Below are 21,507 nucleotides of genomic sequence, written 5' to 3'. Positions count from 1 at the left end.
AAGAGTCAAGTCAAGAGTATCTTATTGTCATTTGACCAGAAATGGAACAATTAAATTCTCACTTGCAGCAACACAACAGATATGTAAACATAGTCCTCTGTAAAAAAACCATAATCAATAATAAAACAAGTTGAATATTTATATATAACCGAGACAAATAAACAATCCAATAATAGTGCAAAGTCAAAAATAAAGTCCCCCAGTCTTTGTAATTCAGAGCCTATTTGGAGGTTGTGGTGTTTAATATCCTGATGGTTGGTGGGAAGAAGCTGCTCCTGAAGGACGTTGCAGTTTTCAGGATCCTGTAACTTCTTCCCGATGGCAGGAAGGAAATGAAAGTGTGGCCAGGGTGGCGTGGATCTCTGATGATGCTGGCTGACTTTTAGAAGCAGTGACTCTTATAGGTCCCTTCTATGGTGGGAAGGGCAGTACCGGTGATGGATTGGGTAGTCCATGATCAGTCCATGTTGCGTCCTGCAGGGTTTTGAGCAGCTTGTGAGTTGTTCATGTAGTCACTTAAGTTAATGGAGAGTATTCCATCATGCTTTTGATTCATGCTTTCCCGGGGTGTCATGAAGTGAGTGACCTGCTGTTGTGGCGATGGTATTTGGGTGGCTAGTCCATGGGTTGCTGGTCAATGATGACCCCCGGAGGGGGTCATGGCGATGCTAATGGTTTAGACATCCAACATGGGGACAGTCCTTTGAGCCCACCAAATCCACATCAACCATCACACTAGTCGAAGTCGGGACCAAACCAGGGTCTCTGGTGCTATGAGGCAGCAGCTCTACCAGCTGCACCACTGAACATAATGTCTTTGAAAGTCGGGGGTAAATGGGTTAGATTATCCCTGGTTGGACATCATTATTGCCTGACCCTTAAGTGACATGAATGTTACTTGCCATGCACGTCCATTCCTCGGTGTTGTCCAGGTCTTGCTGCATGCAGCATGTGTTGCATCATTTGTTGCGCATTTGTGAATGGAACGGAATGTGGTGCAGTCATCATCAAACATCTCCTTTATCTTGTTGTCTTTATTCTTTAACTGTACAGTGTGGACAGCTTGATTGTAATCATGTACAGTCTTCTTTGACTGGCCAGCACCCAAACAAAAGCTTTTTACTGTACTTTAACTTTATTGTAACTAAACATATCTCGCCTTGTGGAAGAAAGCAGCAGAAGATGGCTGAGCCAAGGACACTGCTCTGAGGAACTCCTGCAGTGATGTTGTGGGTCCAGGATGACTGACTGCCATTTGCCAACATCTTCCCTTGATTTGCTTTCTGATATTAAATTGACTTCAATTTTACCAGGGCTCCTTGAAGCCAGGTAGACACAAAATGCTGGAGTAACTCAGTGGGACAGGCAGCATCTCTGGAGCGAAAGAATGGGTGACGTTTTGGGTCTCGACCTTCGATTTAAACCAGCATCTGCTGTTCTTTCCTACTCTCCTTGATGCTGGATTTGATTAAACTAAACTAGATGTCCAGGCAGTCACTCTTGCTATGCTTCCTTAATTCAGCTGTTTGGTCTGCGATTGGATGAAGATCTGGAGCTACATGCTCCTAGCAAAACCCAAACTGGGCATCAATGAATGTGCTATTGGAAAGTCAGTGCCCACTAGATAACACCGCTACTTTGAAGATTGAGGGTAGGTTGATTGGGCATTAATTGGCCACATTCGATTTATCTTGCTTTGCACGAAATTTAGCCTTGGTGTATTGTGTTCGGCTTTGGTCACCCAGCTGTAGCAAAGATGTGATTAGGCTGGAAAGAGTACAGAGGCGATTTGAGGACGCTCCCAAGACTTAAGGAACTGAGTCATAGGGAAAGGTTGGGAAGGCTAGGATGCTATAGAGGGGTTATCGTCAAGGGTTGGGGAGTGAAAAACTTGATGGCATAGATTTAAGATGTGAGGGTTAAGATTTTCCAGGAACCTGAGGTACAACATTTTCACACAGAGGATGGTGGGTACATGTAACAAGCTGCTACAAGTAGTGATTGAGGTAGGAGCTATACCAATGTTTAAAAGACTTTTGGACAGCTATGTGGATAGGGAAGGTGTGGACGGATATAAATCAAACCAGGCAATTGGGATTAGATTGGATTAGCTTCTGGGTCGTCATGGGCGAGTTGGGTTGTGAGAGTCATTTAGCATGGGTCCAGTTTCCATGCTATATGACTATAACCCCCATTAGCTGTTTACTTGCCCACCACCATTTAAAAGGTAGGTGTGGTAGGACTACAGAACTTTGATGTGATCCTTAATTGTAGGATTGCATAGCTGCATCTACAGTATCGCGTGCTGTTTTTTGTTGTTTAGCATTGAGTAGTCTTGTATTCCCAAATGCTTTGGGATGGTGTCAGCAACTTGTGGCTATCTATGAGAGCACACTGAGGATCTGCATCAGGAGCAGAAGGAGTGGAGTACCTCTCAAACTGCCCACCCACCTGACCTGTGGCCTATACCTACACCATCAGCTGGAATTCACAAATTGACCTTGTTAGCCACTTCAGAACTCACAAAACTGAAAAGGGAGTATGTCATTTCATTCCTGAGTCACTACTGAAGAAGAGGAAGGTTCTGCCTGGCAGTTTCCCCAGGCTGTCATCTCATAATCTTCACTGTGCCCAGTGCTATGCCTGGCAGCCATTTCTTCACTCCTCATTGACCCAGACTTGATAGTAATGTTTGAATGGGGAATATATCAGCAATGAGGTTGCTGTCTGCGGTAATATCCATTTTGCTGCTGCTGATGGAGTCCTATTGTCACGTAGCCCAGAAAGAGGACCCCAAACCCACCACACCCACACATTTGCCCTTCTCTAGTTCCACAACATGTCTTGAAGGCTTGATGGGCCTTTTCATCAACATGACTGCCTTGAACCCATGTTTATTGTGGACATGTCAGCTGTCGAAGGGTCCCGGGCTTTCTGCTCTTGGGGGGTGGTGGGAAATAAACGACAAAAGCTACATTCCTTCTCGAGGTTTTATTTTCCTGGAACAGGGAGGGAATTAAATCTGGAAGAAGCTTGATGCGTGTCGAGCAGTAATTGATCATATAACATTTTTACCTTCTCAGGAATAAATGGGGGACAGCAGAATTTTTTTTTTTTTTTTTTAACAGTCAATTATCACAGCTAAAATATTCAAGTAATTTCTCATTATTCCTTTCTGGCAGTGACTTCCTCATATGTAATTAGTAAGAATATTGCCTGTTTTAAATAATCCCAGTTAAATTTGCAGTGATTGCAAAATGTGCCAAATTTGAATGATGAGTCAAGAATATGGTGACTTCGTAATTAGTCTTCCTGAGGACAGGACTAATGATGCAGGAATAAGAGTTCAAATCCCATCATGGGAGCTGGTGAATAGAAAATGGTTATTAACCCAGGAAAAAAAAGCAGTGAGTAATAACGATTGTGAAACAACTGGGTTGTTGTCAGGTTCATCTGGATTGCTGATGCGTTTGCCCATCTCCAGTTGGTTTTTTTTCTTCTCAAGTCGTTGAATGGATTTATGAGATAACATTTGCAAACCTACTGGAGCTTTTTGTGGATGTCACTCAACTAAATAAAAGATAACTAGTTGATGCAACATATCTAAAATTTAGGAAGGCCTTTGATCAAGTTCTGAAAAAGAGAATCAAGAGTGTTTTATTGATATATAAGCCCTGAAATGGAACAATGAAATGGTTATTAATAATATTAGAGGGTAATGTGCAGATTTAAATTATATGGCATCGGAGATGATGTAAATGGCATGGATTGAAAATTATTTGACAGACCGGAAATATAGAGTGTGATTAAATGGGAGGTTCTTGGGGTGTCAACTATTGACGATGAGCTACCACCAGGAATAGAATGGTGGAGCAGGTTCAGACCAAATGGCCTACTTTGCAAACTCTCGATGTTTCTGTTCTTCGCAACAAGCTGTCACAACGGGTCAAATGCATGCCCTTCTTTCTCAGGAATGATGCTTTTTGATTCTTTCCCCACACCCGGTAAGACTATAACCGTATTAACTTCATTTGCTGCTTTTTAAGCAAAGAAATCCAATATACTTGCTCCATGTGGCCTATATTTGACTGCAGTCTGCAGCAATGCTGTTGTGCCTTAAATGTTCTGTGACATGGCGCAGCATGGTACTGAATTGGGGATGCAGTCCTTGCCAGTGAGACGGTTCCTATCCTTGGAAAAAATGGATTGTTTTTAAAACCTTGTCTCAAGTCAGACTGCGTGTTACAAATAGGTGTTTCAAAAGTTGGAGCTGTATTGAGGAACATTAGTCCTGGTTACAGTTGAAGATTGCTAACCAATGATAACATGCTATTCTTTCATTAAATTTTTCCAACAAGATTTTCTTGTGCTCTGGTCTGGTAGTGCCTCCTCGTCTTCCATGTGTAAGTATTCCATTAATCCTTGCCACCCACTCTCACAATTGGGTGTGTGGTCAATGTGAGTGTAACCCATTGACAGGGGTTGCAGTTATAGCAAGAGTGGAGTTAAATTATCTCTAAACAAGTCACAATGAATCAGCATTCTGTTTTCCCGTAAAATAAGTTCCATATGATATGATAAAATCCGTTTAATACGAAAGGATCTTAAAACAAATTTAAATTAATTGAGCCACAAACTATAGCAACATTTAAGAGACATTTACCCACTGTCCTCGGTATGTAAAAGTTGCCCCTTGGGTTTCTATTAAATCTTTTCTCCTGTCACTTTAAACCTATGTCCTCTGGTTCTTGATTTTCCCAACCCTGGGAAAAATACTGTGCATTCAGCCCCTCATGATTTTATACACTTCTATAATGGGGGGTCACCCTTCAGCCTCTTGCACTCCCAGGAATAAAATCCTGGCTTACCTACCCTCTCCCTACACCTCACTCTCAAATCCTGGTAACATCCTCAAATGTTTTCTGCATTCTTTCCAGTTTAATGGCATCTTTCCTTTCATAGGATGACCAAAATTGAAAGCAATGTTCCAAGTAAGGTTTTGCCAACGTCTTGTGCAACTATAACATCATGTCCTCACTTACATACTCAATTCCCTGACTGATGAAGACCAGCATGCCAAATACATTCTTTACTGCCCTACTCTGTCACTGGATTATCGACTTTCTGACCCATAGACCACAATCAGTGAGCAAGCGTGACAACAACACCTCCAAAATAATTCTCAACACAGGTACTCCACGAGGATGTGTTCTCGGTCCCCTACTAAACTTCCTATACATTCACAATTGAATGGCCAAATTTTGCTCTATTTCCATCTCCAAGTTTGCAGATGACACCACTGTGGTGGACCTGACCTCAAACAATAACAAGGCAGAGTACAAGAAGAAGATGGGGAAATTAGTGACAGTGTTAGGCCAATAATCTCTCCCTCAATGTCAGCAAGACAAAATTGATGCTGTAATCCTGTTCTTGTAATGTTACCTCTGGTGTTTCCTAAAGATCTATCCTTGCCCCCTTTCCTTTTTTTCTCACCTGGTATGTTGGTGACACCACCATTTGTCACCACCATTTCTTTCATTCTTTCAAGTGTGTATAATTGCCTGAAGTCAAATCAGTAGAAATTCCCTCCAATTAAATATTGGAAAGACCAAAGTGGCAATGTGAGACTTCTCATTCCACCCATTTATCTCATGGCTGACAGATTCTCATTTAGCCTATTTGAAGTCCTGACATCACCTGGCTGCCAAATGAATTGTGAGCTCGATGTATTGGCTTTATTACAAAAAATGCTAAGTTTTGTACCCGAATCAGCCTCTGCTTCAGCTCATTGAGTGCCGAAACTCAGTTACCTTTCAAAAATACTTTTTTTTGTATTATTGGGCACTTTCGTTCCATTGTTGAAAACCCAACAAAAACTGTCCTCTATTCTAACTCTCATCAAGATCTGTTAGTCCATCAACACCAAGCTGTATTTGCTCCTAGTTAAGCTACATTTGGGTACGTGTTTAATCTTCCTAGAATGTTTTAAATCTACACATGCTCCCATCCCTTCCTACAACTAATCTCTTCCAGTACTTTTACCACAATATTTCTTAATCTACCGAGGCTCAAAAGCATCAATTTGCTTCCCTCAGATCTGGGTCATTTTTATTCCTCTTTTTAAGAATTTGTTTAAAACCTACTTTAATAATGCTTTTAATCTTCAGTCTTAATGTGTGGGTTCTTGTCAAACTTTAGTTACAATAAATTATGTTGGATGATAAAGTGGAAATGCAGAATGTCAACAGTAAGTTCTGGAAGTACTTGGCACGTCACGTATTTGTGTGAGAGAGGAACAGTTTATAATTCAGATTCATCACCAGTTTTTCGGGTGGCACAGTGGCGCAATGGTAGAGTTACTGCCTTACAGTGCCAAAGATCCGGGCTCAATCGTGACTACGGCTGATGCCTCTATGAAGTTTGTACGTTCTCCCAGTGACCACGTGGGTTTTCTCTGGGTGCTCCCGTTTCCTCCCACAGTCCAAAAACGTACAGGTTTGTAGGTTTATTGGCTTTGGTAAAATTGTAAATTGTCTCTCGTGTGTAGGATAGTGTGATTGTACGGGGTGATCGCTGCTCAGCGTGGACTCGGTGGGCCGAAGGGCTTATTTCCGCAGTGTATCTCTAATGTCTAAAAGTAAGGTTCTTTCTAAAATTGGGAACAACTGGCAATGAACAGATGCAGAGAAAGAGAGGAAGTGGGAGAAAACAGTGAGGACTGTGAAAGGTCAGAGATTAAATTACAAAAAGAATGCTGGTAAAGGTGAAAGATGCAAGTAAGGAAACAAAAGGTTAGATGGACACAATGTGCTGGAGTAACTCAGCAAGTCAGGCAGCATCTCTGGAGAAAAAGGATGGGGGACCTTTCAGGTCGGCTCCCTTCTTCCGACCCAAAATGTCAACCATCCTTTTTCTCCAGGGATGTTGCCTGACCAGCTGAGTTACTCCAGCACTTTGTGTCTATCTTTGGTATAAACCAGCATCTGCAGTTTCTTCCCAAACAAAAGGTCAGTCTGGATGAGGTTTGAAAATGGGAAAGGGAATTATCACAGAAAAAATTATAAATGCCAGAAATACCATCTGAAATGTTGAATATTGAATTCAGAAAATTAAACTGTGCCTGGCTGGATACTGAGAAAGCTTGCGTAAGCTTTTTTCATATGGTGAAATAGGCAGCAAATGAAAGGTCAGAGTAGAGAGGATAAAGAAACATGGTGACAAGCAACCAGAAGCTTGTGGTTACACTTGTGGGCTGAATGTGTGTTCTGCAAAGTCGCCGGCAAAACTTTATTTGATCTCCTTTGTAGAGGACTTTACATTATGAGCAATAAATAGTGTAATATAAATTGATCTCAGTGCAAGTAAATGGCTGCTTCAGCACTATGAATTTGGGTTCATAAATAGTCAGAAGAGTGGAGTTGAAACCTTATCGTTTCATCACCTGTGGTTGTTCGGGAAGTCTGAGATGGAAGAGTGAATCGGAGTTTACTGAAAGCACCAATCGCTTCAAAATATTGAAAAAGAATGAGAGAAGATGTGTCTCGTGGTGGCATGGCATTGGAGGTGTCCATGCCAACCAGCAGTCACCCGTACACTAGTTCTAGCCTGGACGTTAAGGACAATTTACAGAAGTCATTTAACCTACAAACCTGCATGTATTTGGAGTGTGGGAGAAACTGGAGCACCCGGAGAAAACTCGCACAGTTACAGGGAGAACGTACAAACTCAGTACAGACAGCACGTGTCGGCAGGATTAAGCCCGGGTCTCTGACGCTGTAAGGGAGCAAATTTACTGTTTTGGCACTGTGCTGACCAGGTGATGAATATGGAGGCTATTGGGGTGTAGGCTGAATACAAAAATACATTTCTGGGTCTGGTGGGATCAGAGGGGAGGGGAGTGTGGGAAATGGATTAGACATAGTTGAGGACCTCATCAGCCACCGGGAATGGAGACAGTTATAGAAAGACTGAACAGATGTGACGGGGCGTGGAAAAACTGGGTGGGAGGACTGGAATGCTGGCAACAGCATAGTGCAAAAAAATGTATTTAATACTTATGGGAATTGCTGTGTAAATTGCACGTGAATATGATTTGCTCAATTATTCCATGAAATGGACAGAAAGAAGTTGAGGAATGGAAGAATCAGAAAATGATGAAAGTACTCTGAACTGAACCAATGGGCTCTTTCTCTTTCCATTGATGCTACCTGGCCTGAGTGTTTCCAGCATTAGAAACATAGAAACATAGAAAATAGGTGCAGGAGGAGGCCATTCGGCCCTTCGAGCCAACACCGCAATTCATTGTGATCATGGCTGATCGTCCGCAATCAATACTCCGTGCCTGCCTTCTCCCCATATCCCTTGATTCCACTAGCCCCTAGAGCTCTATCTAACTCTCTTAAATCCATCCAGTGCTTCCACTGCCCTCTGTGGCAGAGAATTCCACAAATTCACAACTCTCTGGGTGAAAAAGTTTTTTCTCACCTTAGTTTTAACTGGCCTCCCCTTTATTCTAAGACTGTGGCCCCTGGTTCTGGACTCGCCCAACATTGGGAACATTTTTCCTGCATCTAGTTTGTCCAGTCCTTTTATAATTTTATATGTTTCTATAAGATCCCCTCTCATCCTTCTAAACTCCAGTGAATATAAGCCCAGTCTTTTCAATCTTGCCTCATATGACAGTCCTGCCATCCCAGGGATCAATCTCGTGAACCTACGCTGCACTGCCTCAATTACAAGGATGTCCTTTCTCAAAATTAGGAGACCAAAACTGTACACAATACTCTAGATGTCGTCTTACCAGGGCCCTATACAACTGCAGAAGAACCTCTTTATTCCTATACTGAAATCCTCTTGTTATGAAGGCCGACATTCCATTAGCTTTCTTCACTGCCTGCTGTACCTGCACACCAACTTTCAGTGACTGGTGTACAAGGACACCCAGGTCTCGCTGCACCTCCCCCTTACCTAATCTAACTCCATTGAGATAATAATCTGTCTCCTTGTTTCTGCCGTCAAAGTGGATAACCTCACATTTATCTATATTATACTGCATCTGCCACACATCTGCCCACTCACTCAACCTGTCCAGGTCACCCTGCAACCTCCTAACATCCTCTTAACAGTTTACACTGCCACCCAGCTTTGTGTCATCTGCAAACTTGCTAGTGTTGCTTCTAATTCCCTCTTCCAAATCATTAATATATATGGTAAACAGTTGCGGCCCCAACACCGAGCCTTGCGGCAATCCACTCGCCACTGCCTGCCAATCTGAAAAGGACCCGTTTACCCCTACTCTTTGCTTCCTGTCTGCCAAACAATGTTCTATCCATGCCAACACCCTATCCCCAATACCATGTGCTCTAATTTTAGTCACCAATCTCCTGTGGGACCTTATCAAAGGCTTTCTGAAAGTCTAGATACACTACATCCACTGGTTCCCCTTCATCCATTTTACTTGTCACGTCCTCAAAAAATTCCAGAAGATTAGTCAAGCATGATTTCCCTTTCATAAATCCATGCTGACTTGGACTTATCCTTTTACTGCTATCGTAATGCACCATTATTACCTCTTTAATAATTGACTCCAGCATCTTTCCCACCACCGAAGTCAGGCTAACTGGTCTGTAATTCCCTGTTTTCTCTCTCTCGCTCCTTTCTTGAAAAGTGGGATAACATTAGCTATCCTCCAATCCACAGGAACTGATCCTGAATCTATTGAACATTGGAAAATGATCACCAATGCGTTCACTATTTCTAGAGTCACCTCCCCGAGGACCCTGGGATGCAGACCATCAGGCCCGGGGGATTTATCATCCTTCAGTCCCATTAGTCTACCCAATACTATTTCTCGCCTAATGAAAATTTCTTTCAGTTTCTCTACCCCCCTAGATCCTCTGTCCTCCAGTACATCTGGGAGATTGTTTGTGTCTTCCTTAGTGAAGACAGATCCGAAGTACCTGTTCAACTCTTCTGCCATTTCCTTGTTACCCAGAATAATTTCACCCGTGTCTGCCTTCAAGGCACCCACATTTGACTTTGCTACTCTTTTTCTCTTAACATATCTAAAGAAGCTTTTACTGTCCTTCTTTATATTCTTGGCCAGCTTCCCCTCGTACTTCATCTTTTCAGCCCGTATTGTTACCTTCTGTTGTCCTATGAAAGTTTCCCAATCCTCTGGCTTCCGGCTACTCTTTGCTGTGTTATACATCTTTTCTTTTAGTTTTATTCCATCCCTAACTTCCCTTGTCAGCCACAGTTGCCTCCTACTCCCCTTAGAATCTTTCTTCCTTTTTGGAATGAAATAATCCTGCGTCTTCCGGATTATGCCCAGAAATCCCTTTCCAGTCTACCTTGGCCAGCTCCTCTCTCATGCCTTCATAATCCCCTTTGTTCAACTGCAACACTGACACTTCCGATTTAACCTTCTTCTCAAATTGCAGATTAAAACTAATCATATTATGATCACTACCTCCAAGCGGTTCCTTTACCTCGAGTTCTCTCATCAAATCTGGTTCATTGGACAACACTAAATCCAGAATTGCCTTTTCTCTGGTAGGCTCCATTACAAGCTGCTCTAAGAATCCATCTCGGAGGCACTCTACAAACTGTTTCTTGGGGTCCAGAACCAACCTGATTTTCCCAGTCTACCTGCATATTGAAATCGCCCATCACCACAGTGGCATGACCTGTAGATAACACCAATTAGTGTCTTCTTGCCTTTACAATTCCTCAATTCAATCCACAATGACTCTACCTCGTCAGTCCCTATGTCTTCCCTCGTAAGGGACTGAATTTCATCCCTCACCAGCAGAGCTACCCCACCGCCTCTGCCTGTCCTTTCTATAGGATGTATAACCCCGCTCCTGCAGCCACGTCTCTGTAATCCCCACAATATCATATCTACCAACCGCTAACTGAGCCTCAACTCATCTACTTTACTTCTTATACTTCACGCATTCATATATAATACTTTTAATTCCTTGCTCATCTCACCCTTCACATCGATCCCTATTACACTTGGCCATACTCTCCTATCCCTTTGTGAGCTTTCTTTCCCGTTAATTCTGGGGTTATTAACTATCCCTTTACTCTCTTTCCCTTTAACTCCATCCTTGACTATCCCATTTGACACCCCCCCCCCCCCCCTTATTTAGTTTAAAACCACCCGTGAAGCGGTGGCAAACCTGCCTGCCAGAATGCTGGTCCCCCACCTGTTAAGGTGCAATCCATCCCTTTTGTATAATTCCCCCTTACCCCCAAACAGATCCCAGTGATCTAAGAATCTCAATCCCTGCCCCCTGTACCATTTCCTCAGTCACACATTCAGGTCGTGTATTTCCCTGTTCCTGCTCTCGCCAGCACGAGGAACTGGAAGCAAACCGGAGATAACCACCCTGGATGTCTTGCATTCAGCATTTTTCCGAGCTCTCTAAAGTCACGCTGCAGAATATCCATCCCCTTCTTTCCGACATCGTTTGTGCCAACGTGCACTATCACTTCCAGCAGTTCACCTTCGCCCTTGAGGATTTCCTGCACTCTGTCCATGACATCCTGAATCCTGGCACCAGGGAGGCAGCACACCATCCTCGAATCCCATCTGTTGCTACAGAAACCCCTGTCCGTACCTCTCACAATGGAGTCTCTTACTATCACGGCGTTGCCAGATGTTAGCCTCTTTGGTTTTGGCTCAACAGTACTTTTTGCTTCACAAGCCAGTCTGCCACTCAGTGTGGTAACGTCTTCTTCCCCGACACTTTCCAAGTGGGTGAATCTGTTCTCAAACGGCACAACATCCGGGGACCTTTGCATTCCATGTTTCCTTCCATTTCTCACCATCACCCACATTCTCTCTTCCAGTACCTTCGGTGTAACAATCTCACTGTAGGACTTGTCGAGGAGCGACTCAGTTTCTCAGACAAACCTGAGGTCACCCACTTGCTTCTCCAGTTCCTCAACACAGTCCTTCAGGAGCTGTACCTGGATATACTTCTCACACTTGTCCTTGACCTCCCACATCCTGCAAGCATCACACTGAATCAGCTTGCTTGGCATTTCCTTCTTGCGTCTCACCCTCTCCAGCGTTTGGTGTGGCGTCCTCCCTCAGCCTTCTCGCCAAAGACTCGCACTTTACTCACGGGGCACTTCCCTTGACAGGGCCACACCCCTTGAGCAACCCTTGCTTATACCAGATGCTAAATTGACTAATTGTCCAATTTACCAATCTTCCAATCTAATTGTTCAGCTAATTCCCACACTCACTCCTGACCTTCCTTTCTCTGATGAGCTTGAAGGTATGTGCTTTGCCTGACCTACATTTTCTGTTATACTTTCACATTTCTAGTATCTGCAGCCTTTTATATTTTTTTAAGGAAAGGGCAGATGGGTTATGGAAAGAATGGGATGGAAAATGTATTTACATTAAGCACACTGCAAAGTTACATTCCACATTATTGTAATAGATACCATTCAGAACCACGACTTCAAAGGATCTGAATGAAACAAAATTAGCATTTGTATAAGATTTCAATTATTTTTTTACTGGTGTTTCAAGTCTTGCAACCTAAACCTTTTTATTGGATATTCCTTTTTTTTCTTCCTCGGAAGCAAGCGCTTTAATTGAAGTTGCGTCTCGGACAAATGTGCCATAATTTGAGTTGACAAGAAACCATTGGTATTTTTGTCTGAATTTGGATCAGCAGCTGACACATTGTACAGGCTGTTGTGTCACCGAGATCTTTGTGACCGCATTAATTCCCAAATGACCAGATTCAACAATGATTGCCACATCTTGTGCAACAGTTTAGAGAGGAAAATAGCCACAAAGCCGTGCAGTATGACAATAAGGAACTTGTTTGGCGATGAGATTAAGGCAGGAGTTCACTGTTTGTTTGCCTCATAACATCGGGTGCTGCGTCAGAATTGACTCATTTGTATCTGTTTCCCAAACGCAGTCAGGTGGACAAGTGTAGATGGGACATGTTGGTCAGTGTGGACAAGTTTGGGCAAAGGGCCTGTTTCCATGCTGTATGACTCTATCACTATGTTGGAAAACAAAAACAAAAGCAGAAAATGTCATTAATCGCAGGCCAGGCAGCCATGTGAGGAAAGAGAAACCAGTCACCATTTTAGGTTGGTGACCCTTTGTCAGAATTGAAAAGAAGATAAACAGCCCTAAAGACAGTAAGGAGAGTAATTGTTGCCCTTCCTTTATTCCTCTCGAGAAGGAGGCTTCCTCTCGAGAAGCTGTTATGATTGCAGTGTGGAAGGTTCTTTCACTGTAGGCAGTTCCAAGATTTTTGACCCAGAGTTGAAGGTACAGCAAGTTAGGTTCATTGATGTGTGTGTGTGTGACTTGGATGGCAACTTGGTGGTGGAGAATGCAACTTGCTTGTTTTGGACATGGTGCCAATAACATCTTGGCAAGTCACTGTCGTACGTTGTGTAGAACGTACACGATACAACTTTGATGTGTTGTGTGGAGGGAGCAGTTTATTTAAAGCTGGGTTACAGATAATGTACAAAAAAAATTGGAAGAATGAAGAAATCTTCTTGACAGCTAAACCAGAATCCAGTTCAAATGTTAAATATGAATTATTTCTCTTCACCCAGATGCAGCCTGACCTGCTGAGTTTCCAGCATTTTCTGTTTTTTTGGTTAACATTTCTAGCATTTTCTTTTTAAAAATAAATCAATTTACTGTTAACTATAGCTAATTAGCTAAAAGCCTAACAGTCAATTGGGACAGTTCCAAAAGGATGAGATGTCATTTTTGGCATCTTTCTTTCAGAATGTGTATCACAAACTGTTGTGTGTCCAAGTTTTTGCTGGCAAAACAGTATCCTCGGGATGTTCATCTTTTGTAATCTTTCCCTCTTGTTTGCTTGTAACATGGCAGTCCTGAAATCATGTTCATGTCACTTGTATTAGCTTCCATGCATCTCCTATTGTGATCCAATAACCATGTTGGCGTCTGTGGTCAATTCAGTCAACAGGAAAATTGGACGCTCATAAAATGTTTTTGGCTGTTGTATTCTTGACTGATGAAAGGAGTATTTACTTATATCAGTAGTGTGCTGGAATGTATTGGGTGTGAACTACTATTGTATCCTTGGCCCTCAGCAAATATGCGTAATACATGTTCCCTTGCAATAACTGTGGATAATGGATATCCAAGATATGAGGACATTTGTTTAAATAAATTTCACATTGTCTTGTGTAGGTAGGAACTGCAGATGCTGGTTTACATCGAAGAAAGACACAAAGTGCTGGAGTAAATTAGCAGGTCAAGCAGCATCTCTGGAGAAAACAAATTGGTGACTTTTCGGGTCATGACCACCGTTGAACAACTAACTGTCTGTCACCATTTTGCTGGAATTTGATTCTATGAAATTGTATGAATAAATACTGCAAATGGATTCAAATGGGTAATAATGCTCCTGGAAGTCGAATAGTCTGCCAACATTTCTGGTTCCAGAACCTTAACATCCTTGTTAACCTTAACATCCTTGTTAATCTTAACATCCTTGTTAACCTTAACATCCTTAACATCCTTGTTAAGGTGCTCTGTTTAGTTTAGAGATACAGCAGGGAAACAGGTCCTTCGGCCCACCGAGTCCGTGCAGACAAGCGATCACTCATTCACACCAGTTGTATCCGACGCACTAGGGGCAATTTACAGAGGCCAATTAACCTCCAAACCTGCACATCTTTTGGATGTGGGTGGAAACCGGAGCACCCAGAGAAATCGCCATACAGACAGCACCCATAGTCAGAATCAAACCCTGGTCTCTGGCGCTGTGAGGCAGCCACTCTACGACTGTGCTGCCTATAATGTTGGAAAAGATGGCAGAAGGCATTTGTTCCCTTAAGAGGTGTACTCCAGTAATCAGCACCTTTTGAGAAGTAACTAGAAAAGGGGAAAGTTCCTTTTAGGGTAAAGTAATCTTGTGTACTGGAAATTAGCGATTTTCTTGAAGGGAATTTAGTGGTGGCAGATTATTTTTTAATTCAGTGAGTTGCAAAGGTCAGCACTACAAACAGCTGGTGTTATTAACTGCATCATAATCACATCAGCTTTTTGTTTGTGCTGCTTCTCAGGACCTCTTCTATTTTCTAAATACACTGACATGCAAGTCACTTGAATCTGCTACTTTTGCCTGTAAGATACAATCTTTATGACAAATGGGGTTTTGCATTGTGTGTGTTCGTGTTTGCTATACTCTTCTACAAATTGATTAATCTGAAATCTGCCATTAAAACAAATTTGATTTAATTCTGGGCATTAACTGTGACTCTCTCAAGCACTGTTCACCTCCTTGAGTCTTGTTTCTTGCCAAGTGATCAGGGCAGTGGCCAAAATAACAGCAGAATACTGCCTCTTGGATTGAAGACTGATGGAAAAGAGAGAACAACAGTGTTTGGAAAAAAATAGAGAAAGTGCAGGAGTAATTCAACAGGTCAGGCAGCATCTCTGTAGAACATGGATAGGTGACCTTCTTCATTCTGAAGAGGGTTCCGACCCATAACATCAACTATCCATGTTCCCCAGGGATGCTGCCTGACCCGCTGAGTTGCTCCACTTTTTTTGTAAACCAGCATCTGCATTTCCCTGTTTCCAAAGTGTTTGGTTTGGGTCAACTGATGACCTGTCTTTCACAACTTTCTAAGAGCAGAGCACTTTTCTCTTCACGGCAGTGCAAATGCCCCTTTTGAGTGAGAGCAATTATCATGTAAGGGCAAGAAGCAGTACGTTGAAGGACCAATGCATTGTGCCACCATGCGACCTATTTGAATATCATTTTGAAGCTGCAATTATGCAAGTTTTTATTGAAGCTGTTTCTATTGTATTTGAACACAACGGACAGGTCAACATTAGAACATTGGATTTGTCAACACAGTATTTGGTGTTCCAGAATTAATTCAGTGGTGAGTCCCATGTAAATTATCCGTGCTGCCTGTTTCAGATTCTGGCTGACCCATTTCTCCACCGTTTTATTGTTTAAAAAAAAATGTTTTAAACAGATCCTAATTGACTTAAAAGAAGGCCCTGGGAGTGGAAGGGATGAAAGAGTGAAGAAAAGTTAGTGATTTCAGCAGCACTTTTCAATTTTCAAATTGCACTGAAACTTTCATGCCTGCAGCAGAAAAATAATAAATGAACATTTTGGAAGGGAGACATATGTTTGTCCATTTCCGCAACATTACTGTGATTTATCCAAAGAAGGTGTCATATTGATCTCTGCTAGATTTGTTGTGTTCATAAGTCATAGGAGCAGAAGCAGGCCATTCGGCCCATCACATCGGCCCATCCCTCCCCCATTTTATTTTCCCATAGTTAACATGACACATGCAAAGGTCATTTGACCCATTGAATCCATGCTGAGTCTCAGCACAACAATCCCGGCAGATGTTAATTTTCGTACTTAATTTAAAACATTAATTCAAGGTCATGTTTGCCTTTTCTGAAGGTCCACGATGTGCTTTAAACACATTTCCAAGTAATGTACATAACAAGACATAGAAAAGCACAACATGCTGGAGTAGCAGCGGGACCTGCAGCATCCCTGGAGAGAAGGAAGGGGTGACGTTTCGGGTTGAGACCCTTCTTATAGAAAAGCACAACACAGCAATGTGTCCTTTGGCCTACCATGTCTGTGCCAAACATGATGCAAAGAAAACTAATCTCCGCTGCACATGATCCAAATCCTCCATTCCCTGCATAACCGTGTGCCTATCTGATAGCCTCCTAAATGCTACTACGTGGTGGTGAATCTGGAATTCATTGCCACAGATGACTGTGGGGGTGGGCATTGGGTATTTTTAAGGCGGAGATTGACAGATTTTTGATTAGTAAAGGTTATGAGGAAAAGGCAGGAGAATGCGGTTGAGAGGAAAGATAGATCAGCCATTATTAAATGGCGGAGTAGACTCGATGGGCTGAATGGCCTAACTCTGCTCCTCTGACTTATGACCTATCGTATGTGCCTCCACCACCGCACCTGGGAGCGTGTGTAATGAATGCTAATGAATTTAGTGGAAAATATTATACAGTGATGTGTAGTGCTTCCAAATATCTTCAAATGTAAAAGCACAAAATAGTTTTTATTGAATATTTCCTTCAGCTCCATTTTTTTGGAGTGCAAGTTTGAATTGGCCTCAGATGTCGTAAGATAGACTCAGAAAGCTGGTGTAACTCAGCGGGTCGGACAGCATCTCTGGAAAAAAGGAATGGGCGACGTTTTGGGTTGAGGCCCTTCAGCTTGAGAGTCAGGGTAAAGGGAAATGAGAGATAGACTGTGATACAGAAAAAACAGCCCATTGTTAGCTGAGTTAGGTGAAAACGAATTGCAGGCAATGAGACTCAACAAGACAACATTGAAGCAACTTGGGTGAGGGAGGGTGGAGAGAGAGGGAATGTAAGGGTTATCTGAAGTTAGAGCAATCAATATAATACTGCTGGGTTGTAAGTTGCCCAAGTGAAATATGAGGTGCTGTTTGCAATTTGCATTTGGCCTCACTCTGACCATGGAGGAGGCCCAGGGCAGAAAGGTCAGCGTGGGAATGAAGGGGAATTAAAGTGTTTGGCAACCAGGAGATCAGATAGGTCAAAGCAGACTGACGAAGGTGTTCAGTGAAACGATCGCCCAGTCTATGTTTGGTCTCGCCGATGTATTAGAGTCCACACCTTGAAGAATGGAACCAGTAGATATAAGATGTTGCAAGACCTCTGTACCTCATGCATTCCACTCGATAATTCTTCTTTCTTTGCTTGTTGGGTAAAAGTCACAAAGGAACATACCTGTAGTTGTGTAGGAAAGAACTGCAGATGCTGGTTTAAATCAAAGATAGACCCAAAATGCTGGAGTAACTCAGCGTGACAGGCAGCATCCCTGGAGAGATACTTGTAGTTGAATGACTAATTGAATGGAAAGAGCTTTGCAATGTGCAAAGGTATGATACAACCATTTTTAAAAGTGTTATCATTATTTTGCATTTATCTCTCCTGTCTCTATTTAACCTAAAAGTAGTCGTGTTTTTCAATGTTTGATCCCAATTTATCTGTCTGTTTTGAAGGAATGTATCTTGTCTGGAATCATGTCAGTAAATGGGAAAAAGGTGCTGCATATGGACCAAAATTCCTACTATGGAGGGGAAAGTGCTTCCATTACGCCCTTGGAGGAAGTAAGTACATTTATTTTGGGGTTTTTTAAAGGGTTGATAAGAAACATTGGAATGTCTGTTTGGTTAACTGGTGAGCGACCACCATATTAATGCCATGTGGTATCACAGTACAGGCAATTCCTGCATTATGGCCGTTTAGATTATGGAAATCAGTAATGTAGGTTAAAGAAAAGTGCCCAAGAAAATGTAAATAGACTATTTAGATACTTTTTAAGGCTTCACTGTCATTCATTAAGATTGTGGGTCATTTCTGACCGTGGACTATATTGATAGTTTTTTTGGATCTTAACTTAATTTACCCAAGGCTCAGGAGCAGAGAACAATCTATTAAGATGGTAGGACATTGAAAGGGCTCCGAAGTTCACGGGATCCCAAGTGCTAAATCTTATTAAAACTTTGTTTGGGACAGAGCTGGAGATTGATTTTGAGCAAACACATTTCAGAAAGATGCCAAAATATTGAAGAAGATGCAGAGGAATTGTGCCAGAAAGAGACCAGGGATAAGAGTATTCTGTTATCTGGCAGGACTGAGGAAGCTGGAGGATTTTTCTTCCTTATTGAAAGCAGTGAAAATTTAAGAAAATTGATAGAATTATTTAAAGTTATGGCACAGATCAATGGTGGTAGCAAGGCTAATAATTAGAATATATATCGACATCAGGTAATTGACAAAAGAGCCAGAAGGGAGGTGAGAGTAAATTGTTTGTTTATTATTGTCACATGTACTGAGATGCAGTGAAAAGCTTTTATTTGTGTGCTATCCAGTCAGAAAAAGACTATGCATTAATATAATCAAGCCACCCAAAGTGCAAGGATAACAATTTACAACATTTAGTACAACATTTAGTGCACTGATGTAACATTGTAGCCTGATGAAAGAAAGTTCAAGGGTCTCCAATGAGGTAGATGGGAGGTCAGGAGTGCAATCTAGCTGATGAGACGGGTGATGTACAGGTGGAAAAGGCTGCAGTAACTGATCAAAACTTTCTAACGGGAATGAAAGGCTTGACCATAAGTGGTTGGGTGGGAAGCAAAGTGAAATTATAAAGGGAAGATTTAAAAATTGTTAGTAGGATCATTCCTGATGCCAGTGGAATCCTGGTTTACTCTATTGATACTGCTTGAAGTACCATTTGCAGAAAAGAATCCCAGTTGCACTTTGCTAAACTGGAACTGCTTTTGAAAGAGCTATTCTTCTTCTTCTTCCTCTTCCATTGATGTGAGTGTGACTTTTGTTCGATAAATGCACACAATGGCTAGATTGAAGTTACAGGACATGGTTCCTTTGTAGTAACGGACAATTTTGAATGATAATGCTTTCACTATAGCAGCGGAAGGTTTGGGGTCGATCCCACGACCTGGTGTGGCTGGCAGTCCAGTGTGGTATTGAGAACTTTGCACAGTATGAGGTGCTGTCTTTTAGATAACACATTTAACTGAGGGTCTTCTCAGATGAACACCAATTGTTCCTCCTCCACCAGCATGACAAAGGAGACAGTGTTGCAGTAACTCAACGGTCAAGCAGCCTCTCTGGAGTACATGGATAGGTGATGTTGCGGGTCAGGACCCTTCTTCAGACAAGGTGAACTTTGTATTCCAAATTGTTGTTGGAAGCACCATCCCATGAACAAAATTGGATGTTGCACTTCCAATTTTGCAACCATGAATATATTTAATTTTCTAAATTGTAAGTTGTTGCGACATTAATTCTTCAATGTATACTTATGAGGCAGACCTCAAATTGAAATAGCTGGCCTTTGGATGTAAAAAGCTACCAAATAAACACATCTAAATATATTCTCTTCCTTTAGCTGTTTAAAAGGTTCAAAGTGACTGGTGGTCCTCCAGAATCCATGGGAAGAAGCAGGGACTGGAATGTCGATTTGATACCCAAGTTCCTCATGGCAAATGGTAATACATTTTATTAACGTTTTTAAACATCATATAGAGATTGCATTTAAAATGCATTCTGGTATGAAAATCAGTGAAGGGCACATTGATTTGGAATACTGCCAGGGATACCGCTGGTTAAATCCGTTTAGACTTTAGAGATACAGCGTGGAAACAAGCCCTTCGGCCCTTTGCACCAACCAGCGATCATCCCGAACACTAACATTTTTCTACACACGAGGGCTAATTTACAATTGTACTGAAGCCAATTAACCTACAAACCTGCACATTTTTGGAGTGTTTGAAGAAACTGAAGCACCTGGAGAAAACCCATAGGGAGAACGTACAAACTCGCCAGCCATAGTCGGGATCGAAACCAGGTCTCTGGTGCTGTAAGACAGCAATCCTGCCACTGTGCCACCCTGTGGTCGATGGTACAACCCCTGTGAATGTGTGTGTCTGGTGTGGGGTTCATTATAATGTGGGACAAAGCATTCTTTTCTCTAAGTGATTTGGGGACAAAAATAAAATGTAGTCTTGAGTGCATGACACATCTGTCTATAATTTGCGAGGTTACAGTGCAGCAGCAGAGGGAACAGTTTCAGCTTCAGGGCAGCAACCAGACACATTATGAGCAGGATTAGTCCACCCAGTCCCACTATCTTTTTCTATTTAATACGTTTATGGCTGATCTGACTGTGACCTCAACTCTACTATCCTGTTAACTCGCACTCCCCTCGATTTAGGTTAGTTTAGTTTAATTTATTATTGTGTCGTGTACTGAGATACAGTGTTAAGCTTTTTTTGTTGTATCTATCCAGTCAGCAGGAAGACTATACATGATTACAATCAAGCCATCACAATGTACAGGATAAAGATAATAATATTTAGTGCAAGATAAAGTCCAGTAAAGTATGATTAAAGATAGTCTGAGGGTCTCCAATAAGGTAGATGGAGGTCACACCCACTCTGCAGTTGAAGATAGGATGATTCAGTTACCTGATAACAGCTGGGAAGAAACTGTCCTTGAATCTGGAGTTTTCACACTTCTGTATCTCTTGCCTGATGGGAGAGGGGAGAAGAGGGAGCGACCGGGGTGAGAACTCGTCCTTGATTGGAAGCTTATCCACCTGCCTTAAAAATATTAAAAACCTCTATTTCCTCTACCCTTTCTTGAAGAGGCATGTTCTCCAAAGACTTGTTAATCCTCCTGGAGGGGGAAAAATGTTGCCTTAACTTTGCCATAAATGGATGATTACTTTTTTTTGGGAAGTGAGCCCTGGTTCTGTGTGGGAGGGAGCGTCTGATGAACCTCCACCCGATCAAGAATTCAAAGAAATCCAAGCACCAGGAGAAATTGTACATTAGATACCTGAAATAAAACCAGAAATATTCGGGCAAGGAAACCTGAATTCACGTTTCATGTGACTGACA

The 21,507-nt window shown here is 42.1% G+C and overlaps 1 protein-coding gene across 1 annotated transcript in view; it reads left to right on the top strand.

Annotated features, from left to right (window-relative positions):
- The window catches only part of LOC144601795 (rab GDP dissociation inhibitor alpha), a 48,826-nt gene that overhangs the window by 2,086 nt on the left and 25,233 nt on the right, over positions 1–21,507 (top strand). Inside the window, exons 2-3 of the mRNA XM_078414224.1 lie at positions 18,076–18,183; positions 19,995–20,094. Coding sequence (XP_078270350.1) covers positions 18,076–18,183; positions 19,995–20,094 — 208 coding nt within the window. The remainder of the gene's footprint in view (positions 1–18,075; positions 18,184–19,994; positions 20,095–21,507) is intronic.

The sequence above is a fragment of the Rhinoraja longicauda genome, chromosome 17, assembly GCF_053455715.1.
Source record: "Rhinoraja longicauda isolate Sanriku21f chromosome 17, sRhiLon1.1, whole genome shotgun sequence".
NCBI lineage: Eukaryota > Metazoa > Chordata > Chondrichthyes > Rajiformes > Arhynchobatidae > Rhinoraja > Rhinoraja longicauda.
The sequence above is the reverse complement of the archived record's forward strand: the minus strand, read 5'-3'. Positions and strand labels throughout refer to the sequence as shown.